Source organism: Salvelinus alpinus, chromosome 2 (assembly GCF_045679555.1).
Source record: "Salvelinus alpinus chromosome 2, SLU_Salpinus.1, whole genome shotgun sequence".
NCBI lineage: Eukaryota > Metazoa > Chordata > Actinopteri > Salmoniformes > Salmonidae > Salvelinus > Salvelinus alpinus.
In genome coordinates, this window is record NC_092087.1 from 2,739,597 (window position 1) to 2,754,697 (window position 15,101).

The window sequence follows — 15,101 nt, forward strand, 5'->3', positions numbered from 1 at the left end:
GGGACGACTCCCATTGATAGAACGGAGACATGAGCATCTCGTCATTATATACAGATCTCTGGGGTAAATGGGAAGATGCACAGAAGGAGCGAACGAGACAAGACCAAAAAGACAACAAGAGGACAAACGTTCATAAAACTGAAAAAGAACAAAACCTAGATTCTTGGTACAGGCATTTAGAATATCGCGCAAAAACATACATTTGAATTAATCAAATTCATTTGATATATCGCCCAGTCCTAGCGTCAACTCAAAAACAGAATAATAATGGGATATTGGTTTGCATGTAAATGTGGCAGTGAGATTCCACCGTGCATACCTCTATCTCTCAGCACCAGCGGTTTCTTCCCTCCCTGATGCCTGGCTTGGGGTGCAGTGGGGACGAGAGGTCCAGGCACCCCAGGGGGGATGAAGGCCCCAGCAGTGATGGGGTTTCTGTTAGGGAGGTCCATGGGCACACCTCTCCCTCCTCCTCCTCCTCCTCCACTACCACCACCAGATGGCTTGATGTGGTCATACCTACAACACAGACAGTCAAAACACACACAATGATAATAAACACATTTATTGAACACTATAGATGAGCATAAAACTCATACAGTAACTGTACATTCCAGCCCATCAGTGTGGTAAGTATGTTGGATCTTACCTGCAGCGGTCTCCGTAGGCACACACACCTCTCTGGAAGAACTTACAGATGGTTGAAGGTTTACTGGTGGTCAGGTCATGAGAGAACATGCACCTATTGCCCTCTCGGCAGACACCATGGAGAAAATACCTGCATAGCAACACACAAACAAACAGCAGAATAAGCAAGCTAGCTAGCGTGTGGATTAGTCATGATACCTTGGTTTCTGCTTATTCAGGCCGGATGTTCTGAGAACTGATATATAGTCTGATTAGGTTCATACACACTCCCATTTCAAGATGGAGACAAGCATGTCTTTGTTTGATCTGTGTTTGTAGCTGAAAAGCTTTTTGTGGTCTCCGTTTACCTTTGTTTCATGTAGCTGCGAACACACTGGAAGATAGTGCAATATTGCATACAGAGTTTAAGGAGACATTTGTGTGTCAAATCGGAGGGCGTTGTCCGGACCTCTGGCAGTCTCTATGGGGGTGCCACAGGGTTTAATCCTCGGGCCGACTCTCTTCTCTGTATACATCAATGATGTTGCTCTTGCTGCTGGTGATTCTCTGGTACACCTCTACGCAGACGACACCATTCTGTATACTTCTGGCCCTTCTTTGGACACTGTGTTAACTAACCTCCAGACGAGCTTCAATGCCATACAACTCTCCTCCCGTGGCCTCCAACTGCTCTTAAACGCAAGTAAAACGAAATGCATGCTATTCAACCGATCACTGCTCGCACCTGCCCGCCCATCCAGCATCACTACTCTGGACTAGAGGTCGACTTTATTTAATCTTTATTTAACTAGGCAAGTCAGTTAAGAACACATTCTTATTTTCAATGACGGCCTAGGAACGTTCTGCCTCATTCAGGGGCAGAACGACAGATTTTTAACCTTGTCAGCTCGGGGGATCCAATCTTGCAACCTTACAGTTAACTAGTCCAATGCTCTAACACTGATTACATTGCACTCCACGAGGAGCCTGCCTGTGCCGCGAATGCAGTAAGCTAAGGTAAATTGCTAGCTAGCATTAAACTTATCTTATAAAAAACAATCAATCAATGGCTGTCATTGCTCCAATATGTACTTAACCATAAACATCAATGCCTTTCTTAAAATCAATACACAAGTATATATTTTTAAACCTGCATATTTAGCTAAAAGAAATCCAGGTTAGCAGGCAATATTAACCAGGTGAAATTGCGTCATTTTTCTTGCGTTCATTGCACGCAGAGTCAGGGTATATGCAACAGTTTGGGCCGCCTGGCTCTTTGCGAACTAATTTGCCAGAATTTTACGTAATTATGACAACATTGAAGGTTGTGCAATGTAACAGGAATATTTAGACTCATGGATGCCACCCGTTAGATAAAATACGGAACGGAATAAACGTTTTGTTTTCGAGGTAATAGTTTCCGGATTAGTCAAAGGTATATGGTTTAGAGAGAAATAGTCGACGCGTTATAATTCCTGTAATAACTTGCGGCTGAATTTGAAAGGGGTTCCTTTGTTATTTTACCGTTCATGTCTTCCATAGAGAATGTCTTGATCTACTTCAAATAAGTTTCGTGCAAGCTTAAACCGCCTCGACGTTTTGATACCCGTGTAAATCTCACTAGGATAAGGTAACGTTTGTCAACATATTTTCATAAATCCACTCTACAATTTTTTTTATCTTCGCTTATATTTAGCCAATATTGATCAGAGTTACCTTGTCCTATGGATATCTACACAGTTATAAAATTGGCAAGGTGGTGTAAGCCTACACGAAACACAGACCTTATTTTAAGTGAATCCAAAAATATCCTAAGGAATAAATGAAGGAACCGCTTTTCAGATTTTGCTAGAAGGTGTCATGGGAATTATGACTCGCACTTTGATCGTCAATTCTTACCATGCCCATTATTAAAATAGGATTTCCTGCATATAGAAATGACAGTTTTTGTTTTCAACATTCATCACAGGTAACTTAAACTCTATTTTTATTCAAACAGTTGAGAGTATTTGTCTCCTAAGCAGACTCTTCAGTATCATTGTCACTTCAGAGCTGTGTGTGTGTGTGTATATTTATGTAATATATTAAGTTAAAATATAAGTGTTCATTGTTCATTCAGTATTGTTGCAGTTGTCATTATTACAAAAATGTGTGTGTGTGTGTGTGTGTGTGTGTGTATGATATATATAAAACTATATATTTTTTTTTTAATAAAATTGGCCGATTAATCGGTATCGGCTTTTTTTGTCCTCCAATAATCGGTATCAGCGTTGAAAAATCATAATCGGTCGACCTCTACTCTGGACGGCTCTGACTTAGCATACGTGGACAACTACAAATATCTAGGTGTCTGGTTAGACTGTAAACTCTCCTTCCGGACTCACATTAAGCATCTCCAATCCAAAATTAAATCTAGAATTGGCTTCCTATATCGCAACAAAGCATCCTTCACTCATGCTGCCAAACATACCCTCGTAAAACTGACCATCCTACCGATCCACGACTTCGGTGATGTCATCTATAAAATAGCCTCCAACACTCTACTCAACAAACTGGATGCAGTCTATCACAGTGCCATCCGTTTTGTCACCAAAGCCCCATACACTACCCACCATTGCGACCTGTACGCTTTCGTTGGTTGGCCCTCGCTTCATACTCGTCGCCAAACCTACTGGCTACAGGTTATCTACAAGTCTCTGCTAGGTAAAGCCCCGCCTTATCTCAGGTCACTGGTCACCATAGCAGCACCCACTCGTAGCACACGCTCCAGCAGGTATATCTCACTGGTCACCCCCAAAGCCAATTCCTTCTTTGGTCGTCTTTCCTTCCAGTTCTCTGCTGCCAATGACTGGAACGAACAAAAATCTCTGAAGCTGGAGACTCATATCTCCCTCACTAGCTTTAAGCACCAGCTGTCAGAGCAGCTCACAGATCACTGCACCTGTACATAGCCCATCTGTAAATAGCCCATCCAACTATCTCATCCCCATACAGTATTTATTTATTTATCTTGCTCCTTTGCACCCCAGTATCTCTACTTGCACATTCATCTTCTGCACATCTACCATTCCAGTGTTTAATTGCTATATTGTAATTACTTCACCACCATGGCCTATTTATTGCCTTACCTCCCTTAACTTTCCTCATTTGTACTCACTGTATATAGACTTTTTGTTTTCTTTTGTTCTACTGTATTATTGACTATGTTTTGTTTATTCCATGTGTAACTCTGTGTTGCTGTATGTGTCGAATTGCTATGCTTTATCTTGGCCAGGTCGCAGTTGTAAATGAGAACTTGTTCTCAACTAGCCTACCTGGTTAAATAAAGGTGAAATAAAAATAATAATACAAAACAGGTCTATGAAACTCGAGGCCTACATGAATATACCTGGGCACCTTACCCTGCACTGGGGCATTATCTGAGCAGACGCCTGCCTACTGTTGCTTTCATCCTTCCACTTTGTGTCTTGGATGTTTTTGGACTACTGCCAAACTTGAACTCCCCTTGGATGTACTCTTTTGGACTCTCCCGCGGCCCGGTGTAGCGCTTGCCACCCACCTGGCTTTCCACCGGCCAGTACTGGAAACTGTATTTTGAATGTAAACCAATCAGGGTTTAGTCCTGACAAAGCACTATTACAGCAACCACTTTAATGATCTTGTCAATGCTTTAGATACCAAAATGAAATGTCCTGCTGTGTTTGTGGACCTGTCAAAAGCTTGTCATTCTATTTTGTTCTTGGTTATCTCAGTCAAAAGTCTGAATTTCTTCAACTACATAAAGGTGTACCACAGGAGTCCATTTTGGGACCTGTTCTCTTCACTATTTATATAAACACTATTGGTCAATATTAGAGGTCGACCGATTATGATTTTTCAACGCCGATACCGATTAATCGGCCGATTTTTATTTTTTGTAATAATGACAATTACAACAATACTGAATGAACACTTATTTTAACTTAATATAATACATCAATAAAATCAATTTAGCCTCAAATAAATAATGAAACATGTTCAATTTGGTTTAAATAATGCAAAAACAAAGTGTTGGAGAAGAAAGTAAAAGTGCAATATGTGCCATGTAAAAAAGCTAACGTTTAAGTTCCTTGCTCAGAACATGAGAATATATGAAAGCTGGTGGTTCCTTTTAACATGAGTCTTCAATATTCCCAGGTAAGAAGTTTTAGGTTGTAGTTATTATAGGACTATTTCTCTCTATACCACGTTTGAAACGCTATTAGCACGCACCCCGCTAACTAGCTAGCCATTTCACATCGGTTACACCAGCCTAATCTCGGGAGTTGATAGGCTTGAAGCAAAGCGAAGAGCTTCTGGCAAAACGCAGTAAAGTGCTGTTTGAATGAATGCTTACGAGCCTGCTGCTGCCTACCACCGCTCAGTCAGACTGCTCTATCAAATCATAGACTTAATTATAATAACACACAGAAATACGAGCCTTAGGTCATTAATATGGTTGAATCCGGAAACTATCATCTCGAAAACAAAACGTTTATTCTTTCAGTGAAATACGGAACCGTTCCGTATTTTATCTAACGGGTGGCATCCACGAGTCTAAATATTCCTGTTACATTGCACAACCTTCAATGTTATGTCATAATTACGTAAAATTCTGGCAAATTAGGCGGCCCAAACTGTTGCATATACACTGACTCTGCGTGCAATGAACGCAAGAGAAGTGACACAATTTCACCTGGTTAATATTGCCTGCTAACCTGGATTTCTTTAAGCTAAATATGCAGGTTTAAAAATATATACTTCTGTGTATTGATTTTAAGAAAGGCATTGATGTTTATGGTTAGGTACACATTGGAGCAACGATACGCACCGCATCGATTATATGCAACGCAGGACACGCTAGATAAACTAGTAATATCATCAACCATGTGTAGTTAACTAGTGATTATGATTGATTGATTTTTATAGGATAAGTTTAATGCTAGCTAGCAACTTACATTGGCTTCTACTGCATTCGCGTAACAGGCAGGCTCCTCGTGGAGTGCAATGTAATCAGGTGGTTAGAGCGTTGGACTAGTTAACTGTAAGGTTGCAAGATTGAATCCTCCGAGCTGACAAGGTAAAAATCTGTCGTTCTGCCCCTGAACGAGGCAGTTAACCCACCGTTCCTAGGCCGTCATTGAAAATAAGAATGTGTTCTTAACTGACTTGCCTAGTTAAATAAAGCTTAAATAAAGGTGTAAAAAATAAAAACGGCCAAATCGGTGTCCAAAAATACAGATTTCCGATTGTTATGAAAACTTGAAATGGGCCCTAATTAAATCGGCCATTCCGATTAATCGGTCGACCTCTAATCAATATATACTGAACAACAATAAAACGCAACATGTAAAGTGTAAGAATCCAGAAATAATTGACAATACGCACAAAAATTCTCTGTCAGATTGTGCGCACAAATTTGTTTACATTCCTGTTAGTGAGCATTTCACCTTTGCCTAGATAATCCATCCACCTGACAGGTGTGGCATATCAAGAAGCGGATTAACCAGCATGATCATTACACAGGTGCACCTTGTGCTGGGGACAGTAATAAGCCACTCTAAAATGTGCAATTTTGTCACAACACAATGCCACAGATGTTAAGTTGAGGGAGAGTGCAATAGACATGCTGATTGTAGGAATGTCCACCAGAGCTGTTGCCAGAGAATTGAATGTTCTGAAAAAAGCTGAAAATGTCCCAGTTCTTCCTTGGCCTGCATACTCAAACATGTCACCATTGAGCATGTTTGGAATGCTATGGATCGAAGTGTATGACAGCATGTTCCAGTTCCCGCCAATATCCATCAACTTTGCAAAAAGCCATTGAAGAGAAGTGGGACAAAATTCCACAGGCTACAATCAAAAACCTGATCAACTTGATCAAGAATGATCAAGAATGTGAAATGTCATAATAATAGGAGAGAGAAGGATTTATTTCAGCTTTTATTTTTTTCATCACATTCCCAGTGGGTCAGAAGTTTACATACACTCAATTAGTATTTGGTATCATTGCCTTTTAAATTGTTTAACTTGGGTCAAACGTTTCGGGTAGCCTTCCACAACAAGTTGTGTGAATTTTGGCCCATTCCTCCTGACAGAGCTGGTGTAACGGAGTCAGGTTTGTAGGCCTCCTCACTCGCACACGCCTTTTCAGTTCTGCCCACAAAATGTCTATTGGGTTGAGGTCAGGGCTTTGTGATGGTCACTCCAATATCTTGACTTTGTTGTCCTTAAGCCATTTTGCCACAACTTTGGAAGTATGCTTGGGGTCATTGTCCATTTGGAAGACCCATTTGCAGCCAAGCTTTAACTTCCTGAATGATGTCTTGAGATGTTGCTTCAATATATCCACAATTTTCCAACCCCATGATGCCATCTATTTTGTGAACTGCACCAGTCCCTCCCTGCAGCAAAGCACCCCCACAACATGATGCTGCCACTGCCGTGCTTCACGGTTGGGATGGTGTTCTTCAGCTTGCAAGCCTCCCCCTTTTTCCTTCAAACATAACGATGGTCATTATGGCCAAACAGTTCTATTTTTGTTTCATCACACCAGAGGAGAATTCTCCAAAAAGTATGATCTTTGTCCCCATGTACAGTTGCAAACTGTAGTCTGGCTTTTTATGGAGGTTTTGAAGCAGTGGCTTCTTCCTTGCTGAGCGGCATTTCAGCTTATGTTGATATAGGACTCGTTTTACTGTGGATACAGATACGTTTGTACCTGTTTCCTCCAGCATCTTCACAAGGTCCTTTGCTGTTGTTCTGGGATTGATTTGCACTTTTCTCACCAAAGTACATTTATCTCTAGGAGACAGAATGCGTCTCCTTCCTGAGCGGTATGACGGCTGCGTGGTCCCAAAGTGTTTATACTTGCGTACTATTGTTTGTACAGATGAACGTGGTACCTTCAGGCGTTTTGAAATTGCCCCAAGGATGAACAAGACTTGTGGAGGTCTACAATTTATTTTCTGAGATATTGGCTGATATTTTTTGATTTCCCCATGATGTCAAGCAAAGCGGGACTGAGGTTGAAGGTAGGCTTTGAAATACATCCACAGGCACACCTCCAATTGACTTGAAATTATGTCAATTAACCTATCAGAAGCTTCTAAAGCAATGACATAATTTTCAGGAATTTTCCAAGCTGTTTAAAAGGCACAGTCAACTTAGTGTATGTAAACTTCTGACCTACTGGAATTGTGATATAATTCACTCTAGGTGACAATCTGCCTGTAAAAAATTATTGGGAAAAGTACTTGTGTCATGCACAAAGTAGATGTCCTAACCGACTTGCCAAAACTATAGTTTGTTAACAAGAAATTTGTGGAGTGTTTGAAAAACAAGTTTTAATGACTCCAACCTAAGTGTATTTACACTTCCTACTTCAACTGCATCTGTCTTCCCAATGATTTGAAATCGATAGATCAGGTTCTAATGAATTTATTTCCATTGACGGATTTCCTTATAACGTCAACAGTGAAGAGGCAAATCCGGAATGGTGGCCTTCTAGGCAGAGTTCCTCTGTCCAGTGCCTGTGTTCTTTTGCCCATCTTAATCTTTTCTTTGTATTGGCCAGTCTGAGATATGGCTTTTTCTTTGCAACTCTGCCTAGAAGGCCAGCATCCCAGAGTCGCCTCTTCACAGTTGCCGTTGAGACTGGTGTTTTGCGGGTACTATTTAATGAAGCTGCCATTTGAGGACTTGTGAGGCGTCTGTTTCTCAAACTAGATACTCTAATGTACTTGTACTCTTGCTCAGTTGTGCACCAGGGCCTCCCACTCTTTCTATTCTGGTTAGAGCCAGTTTGCGCTGTTCTGTGAAGGGAGTAGTACACAGCGTTGTACGAGATCTTCAGTTTCTTGGCAATTTCTCGCAGAAGAATAGCCTTCATTTCTCAGAACAAGAATAGAATGACAAGTTTCAGAAGAAAGTTTTGTTTCTGGCCATTTTGAGCCTGCAATCGAACCCAAAAATTCTGATGCTCCAGATACTAGTCAGTTTTATTGCTTCTTTAAACCAGGACAATAGTTTTCAGCTGTGCTAACATAACTGCAAAAGGGTTTTCTAATGATCTTGGCACGTTTAAAATGATAAACGTGCCATTGGAACACAGGAGTGATGGTTGCTGATAAATGTAGATATTACATTAAAAATCTGCCGTTTACAGCTACAATATTCATTTACAACATTGACAATTTCTACACCATAATTCTGATCATTTTGTTGTTATTTTAATGGACAAATATTTTTTTTCTTTCTTCAAAAACAAGGACATTTCTAAGTGACCCCAAACTTGAACGTGTGAGTGTGTGTACACACACACACACACACACACCAGTCAAAAGTGTGGACACGCCTACTCATTCAAGGGTTTTTCTTTATTCTTACTATTTTCTACATTGTAGAATACTAGTGAAGACATCAAAACTATGAAATAACACATATGGAATCATGTAGTAACCAAAAAAAGTGTTAAACTAATCAAATATGACTTATATAGTAGTCACCCTTTGCCTTAATGACAGTTTTGCACACTCTTAGCAATCTCTCAACCAGCTTCACCTGGAATGCTTTTCCAACAGTCTTGAAGGAGTTCCCACATATGCTGAGCACTTGGCTGCTTTTCCTTTGCTCTGCGGTCCAACTCATCCCAAATCATCTCAATTGGGTTGAGGTCTGGTGATTGTGAAGGCCAGGTCATCTGATGCAGCACTCCATCACTCTCCTTGGTGAAATAGCTCTTACACAGCCTGGAGGTGTGTTTTGGATCATTGTCCTGTTTAAAAAACAAAATGATAGTCCCACTAAACGCAAACCAAATGGGATGTCGTATCGCTGCAGAATGCTGTGGTTGCCATGCTGGTTAAGTGTGCCTTGAAATCTAGATAAATCAGTGTCACCAGCAAAGCACCCCCACACCATCACACCTCCTCCTCCATGCTTCATGGTGGGAACCACACATGCGGAGATCATCCGTTCACCTACTCGGTGTCTCACAAAGACACAACGGTTGGAACCAAAAATCTCAAATTTGGACTCATCAGACCAAAGGACAGATTTTCCACAGGTCTAGATGTCCATTGCTCGTGTTTCTTGGCCCAAGCAAGTCTCTTCTTATTGGTGTCCTTTAGTAGTGGTTTCTTTGCAGCAATTCGACCAATATGCCTGATTCACACAGTCTCCTCTGAACAGTTGCTGTTGAGATGTGTCTGTTACTTGAACTCTGTGAAGCATTTATTTGGGCTGCAATATGAGGTGCAGTTAACTAATGAACTTATCCTCTGCAGCAGAGGTAACTCTGGGTCTTCCTTTGCTGTGGCGGGCCTCACGAGAGCCAGTTTCATCATAATGCTTGATGGTTGTTGCGACTGCACTTCAAGAACTATTCTTTAAATGTTCCAGATTGACTGACCATGTCCTAAAGTAATGATGGTCTGACATTCATGTCCTAAAGTAATGATGGAATGTCATTTCTCTTTGCTTATTTCAGCTGTTCTTGCTATAATATGGACTTAGTCATTAACCAAATAGTTATATCTTCTGTATACCTTCCACCCCTACCTTGTCACAACACTAACTGATTGGCTCAAATGCATTAAGAAAAAAAAATCCACAAATTAACTTTTAACAAATCAAATTTTATTGGTCACATACACATGGCTAGCAGATGTTATTTCGGTTGTAGCGAAATGCTTGTGCTTCTAGTTCCGACTGTGCAGAAATATCTAACAATTTCACAACAAATACCTAATACACACAAATCTAAGTAAGGAATGGAATAAGAATATATAAATATATGGATGAGCAATGTCAGAGCGGCATAGACTAAGATACAGTAGAATAGTATAGAATACAGTATATACAGTGGGGAGAACAAGTATTTGATACACTGCCGATTTTGCAGGTTTTCCTACTTACAAAGCATGTAGAGGTCTGTCATTTTTATCATAGGTACACTTCAACTGTGAGAGGCGGAATCTAAAACAAAATTCCAGAAAATCACATTGTATGATTTTTAAGTAATTAATTTGCATTTTATTGCATGACATAAGTATTTGATACATCAGAAAAGCAGAACTTAAATATTTGGTACAGAAACCTTTGTTTGCAATTACAGAGATCATACGTTTCCTGTAGTTCTTGACCAGGTTTGCACACACTGCAGCAGGGATTTTGGCCCACTCCTCCATACAGACCTTCTCCAGATCCTTCAGGTTTCGGTGCTGTCGCTGGGCAATACAGACTTTCAGCTCCCTCCAAAGATTTTCTATTGGGTTCAGGTCTGGAGACTGGCTAGGCCACTCCAGGACCTTGAGATGCTTCTTACGGAGCCACTCCTTAGTTGCCCTGGCTGTGTGTTTCGGGTCGTTGTCATGCTGGAAGATCCAGCCACGACCCATCTTCAATGCTCTTACTAAGGGAAGGAGGTTGTTGGCCAAGATCTCGCGATACATGGCCCCATCCATCCTCCCCTCAATACGGTGCAGTCATCCTGTCCCCTTTGCAGAAAAGCATCCCCAAAGAATGATGTTTCCACCTCCATGCTTCACGGTTGGGATGGTGTTCTTGGGGTTGTACTCATCCTTCTTCTTCCTCCAAACACGGCGAGTGGAGTTTAGACCAAAAAGCTCTATTTTTGTCTCATCAGACCACATGACCTTCTCCCATTCCTCCTCTGGATCATCCAGATGGTCATTGGCAAACTTCAGATGGGCCTGGACATGCGCTGGCTTGAGCAGGGGGACCTTGCGTGCGCTGCAGGATTTTAATCCATGATGGCGTAGTGTGTTACTAATGGTTTTCTTTGAGACTGTGGTCCCAGCTCTCTTCAGGTCATTGACCAGGTCCTGCCGTGTAGTTCTGGGCTGATCCCTCACCTTCCTCGTGATCATTGATGCCCCACGAGGTGAGATCTTGCATGGAGCCCCAGACCGAGGGTGATTGACCGTCATTTTTATCAATTTTTTATCAATTATCAATTTCGAATAATTGCACCAACAGTTGTTGCCTTCTCACCAAGCTGCTTGCCTATTGTCCTGTAGCCCATCCCAGCCTTGTGCAGGTCTGCAATTTTATCCCTGATGTCCTTACACAGCTCTCTGATCTTGGCCATTGTGGAGAGGTTGGAGTCTGTTTGATTGAGTGTGTGGACAGGTGTCTTTTATACAGCTAATGAGTTCAAACAGGTGCAGTTAATACAGGTATTGAGTGGAGAACAGGAGGGTTTCTTAAAGAAAAACGAACAGGTCTGTGAGAGCCGGAATTCTTACTGGTTGGTAGGTGATCAAATACTTATGTCATGCAATAAAATGCAAATTAATTACTTAAAAATCAAACAATGTGATTTTCTGGATTTTTGTTTTAGATTCCGTCTCTCACAGTTGAAGTGTACCTATGATAAAAATTACAGACCTCTACATGCTTTGTAAGTAGGAAAACCTGCAAAATCGGCAGTGTATCAAATACTTGTTCTCCCCACTGTACATATGAGATGAGAAATGCATGATAAAAAAAACGTTTTGTTTTTTTACACCTTTAATTAACTAGGCAAGTCAGTTAAGAACAAATTCTTATTTACAATGACGGCCTACCACAGCCGACACTGGGCCAATTGGGACTCCCAATCACGGCCGGATGTGATGCAGCCTGGATTCGAACCAGGGACTGCAGTGATGGTGTGGAGATATTATTCAAGTGAATAGTGTTCAATTTATTAAAAAGTGGCCAATGATTTCAAGTCTGTGTATATGAGAAGCAGCCTCTGTGCTAGTGGTGGCTATTTAACAGTCTGATGGCCTTGAGACAGCTGTTTCCCTGTCTATCGGTCCCAGCTTTGATGCACCTTTACTGACCTCGCCTTCTGGATGATAGCGGGGTGAACAGGCAGTAGCTCATGTGGTTGTTGTCATTGATGACCTTTTTGGCCTTCCTGTGACATCGGGTGCTGTAGGTGTCCTGGAGAGCAGGTAGTTTGCCCCCGGTGATGCGTTGTGCAGACCGTACCACACTGTCTGTGTGGGTGGACCATTTCAGAATGTCAGTGATGTGTATGCCAAGGAACTTGAAGCTTTCCACCTTCTCCACTGCTGTCCCGTCGATATGGATAGGGGGGTGCTCCCTCTGCTGTTTCCTGAAGTCCACGATCATTTCCTTTGTTTTGTTGACGTTGAGTGAGAGGTTGTTTTCCTGACACCACACTCCAAGGGCCCTCACCTCCTCCCTGTAGGCTGTCTCGTCATTTCTGGTAATGAAGCCTACCACTGTAGTGTCGTCTGCAAACTTGATGATTGAGTTGGAGGAGTGCTTAGCCACGCAGTCGTGGGTGAACAGGGAGTACAGGAGAGGACTGAGTACACACCCTTATGGGGCCCCAGTGTTGAGGATCAGCGAAGTGGAGGTGTTGTTTCCTACCGTCACCACCTGGGGTTGGCCCGTCAGGAAGTTCAGGACCCAATTGCACAGAGCGGGGTTCAGACACAGGGTCTCAAGCTTAATGATGAGCAGCATTCCTCATCCAGATGGGATAGGGCAGTGTGATGGCGATTGCATGGTCTGTGGACCTATTGGGGCAGTAAGCAAATTGAAGTGGGTCTAGAGTGACAAGTAAAATGGAGGTGATATGATCCTTGACTAGTTTCTCAAAACACTTCATGATGACAGAAGTGAGTGCTACGGGGCGATAGTCATTTATTTCAGTTACCTTTGTTTTCTTGGGTACAGGAACAATGGTGGCCATCTTGAAGCATGTGAGGACAGCAGACTGGGATAGGGAGAGATTGAATATGTCAGAAAACACACCAGCCAGCTGGTCTGCGCATGCTCTGAGAACGTGGGTAGGAATGCCTTCTGGGCCGGCAGCCTTGCGAGAGTTAACACGTTTAAATTTCTTACTCACATCGGCCACGGAGAAGGAGAGCCCACAGTCCTTGGTAGCGTGTCACGTCGGTGGAACTGTGTTATCCTCAAAGCGGGCAAAGAAGGTGTTTAGCTTGGCCGGACGCAAGATGTCGGTGTCCGCGACGTGGCTGGTTTTCCTTTTGTAGTCCGTGATTGTCTGAAGACCATGCCACATACGTCTCGTGTCTAAGCTGTTGAATTGCGACTCCACTTAGTCTCTATACTCACAAGGCATACCTGTTAATTGAAATGCATTCCAGGTGACTACCTCATGAAGCTGGTTGAGAGAATGCCAAGCGTGTGCAAAGCTGTCATCAAGGCAAAGGGTGGTTACTTTGAAGAATCTCAAATATAAAACAAATTTTGATTTGTTTAACACTTTTTTGTTACTACATCAAATCAAATGTATTTATAAAGCCCTTCGTACATCAGCTGATATCTCAAAGTGCTGTACAGTAACCCAGCCTAAAACCCCAAACAGCAAGCAATGCAGGTGTAGAAGGACGGTGGCTAGGAAAAACTCCATAGAAAGGCCAAAACCTAGGAAAAAACCTAGAGAGGAACCAGGCTATGAGGGGTGGCCAGTCCTCTTCTGGCTGTGCCGGGTGGAGATAACAGAATTCCACATGATTCCATGTGTAATTTCGTAGTTTTGATGTCTTCACTGTTATTCTACAATGTAGAAAATAGTAAAAATAAAATACAAACCCTACACACACACTTTGAAATTGTGGTGCCAGTGTAGGCCAGTGACACACAAAAAAATAATGACAGATTTTGACCATGTCAGCTCGGGGATTGGATCTTGCAACCTTCCTGTTACTAGTCCAACGCTCTAACCACTAGGCTACCTGCCGCCTCTACACTCTAACCACTAGGCTACCTGCCGCCTCTACACTCTAACCACTAGGCTACCTGCCTCTAACCACTAGGCTACCTGCCTCTAACCACTAGGCTACCTGCCTCTAACCACTAGGCTACCTGCCTCTAACCACTAGGCTACCTGCCTCTCTTTGCGGTCAAGGACGATGCATTTGCCATATCCAAGCGGTGATGAAGCCAGTCAAGATGCTCTCAATGGCGCGAGGGCCCATGACACATTCTTTTAGCCTCCTGAGGGGGAAGCGGCGCTGCCATGCCCTCTTCACGACGGTGCGGGTGTGTGTGTACCATGTTAGTTCGTTAGTGATGTGGACGCCAAGGAACTCAAAGCACTCGACCTGCTCCACAACATCCTGGTCGATGTTGTGGTCGATGTAATTACAGATGTGAGTGCTACAGGGCAACAGTCATTTAGGAAGGTTACCTTGGATCTCTTGGGAACAGGGACAATGATGGTCAGCTTGAAACATGTTGGGATTACAGACTAGGACAAGGACAGATTGAAAATGCACATGATCAAATAGTATAATATATACAGTGGGGAGAACAAGTATTTGATACACTGCCGATTTTGCAGGTTTTCCTACTTACAAAGCATGTAGAGGTCTGTAATTTTTATCATAGGTACACTTCAACTGTGAGAGGCGGAATCTAAAACAAAAATCCAGAAAATCACA

General features: G+C 42.3%; 1 protein-coding gene across 2 annotated transcripts in view; it reads right to left on the reverse strand.

Annotated features, from left to right (window-relative positions):
* The window catches only part of LOC139552821 (E3 ubiquitin-protein ligase makorin-2-like), a 77,093-nt gene that overhangs the window by 55,689 nt on the left and 6,303 nt on the right, over positions 1 to 15,101 (reverse strand). For both annotated transcript variants that reach the window (XM_071364885.1, XM_071364893.1), the window contains exons 2-3: positions 650 to 778; positions 320 to 519 (exon numbers count right to left, since the gene is read on the reverse strand). In XM_071364885.1, coding sequence (XP_071220986.1) covers positions 320 to 519; positions 650 to 778 — 329 coding nt within the window. The remainder of the gene's footprint in view (positions 1 to 319; positions 520 to 649; positions 779 to 15,101) is intronic.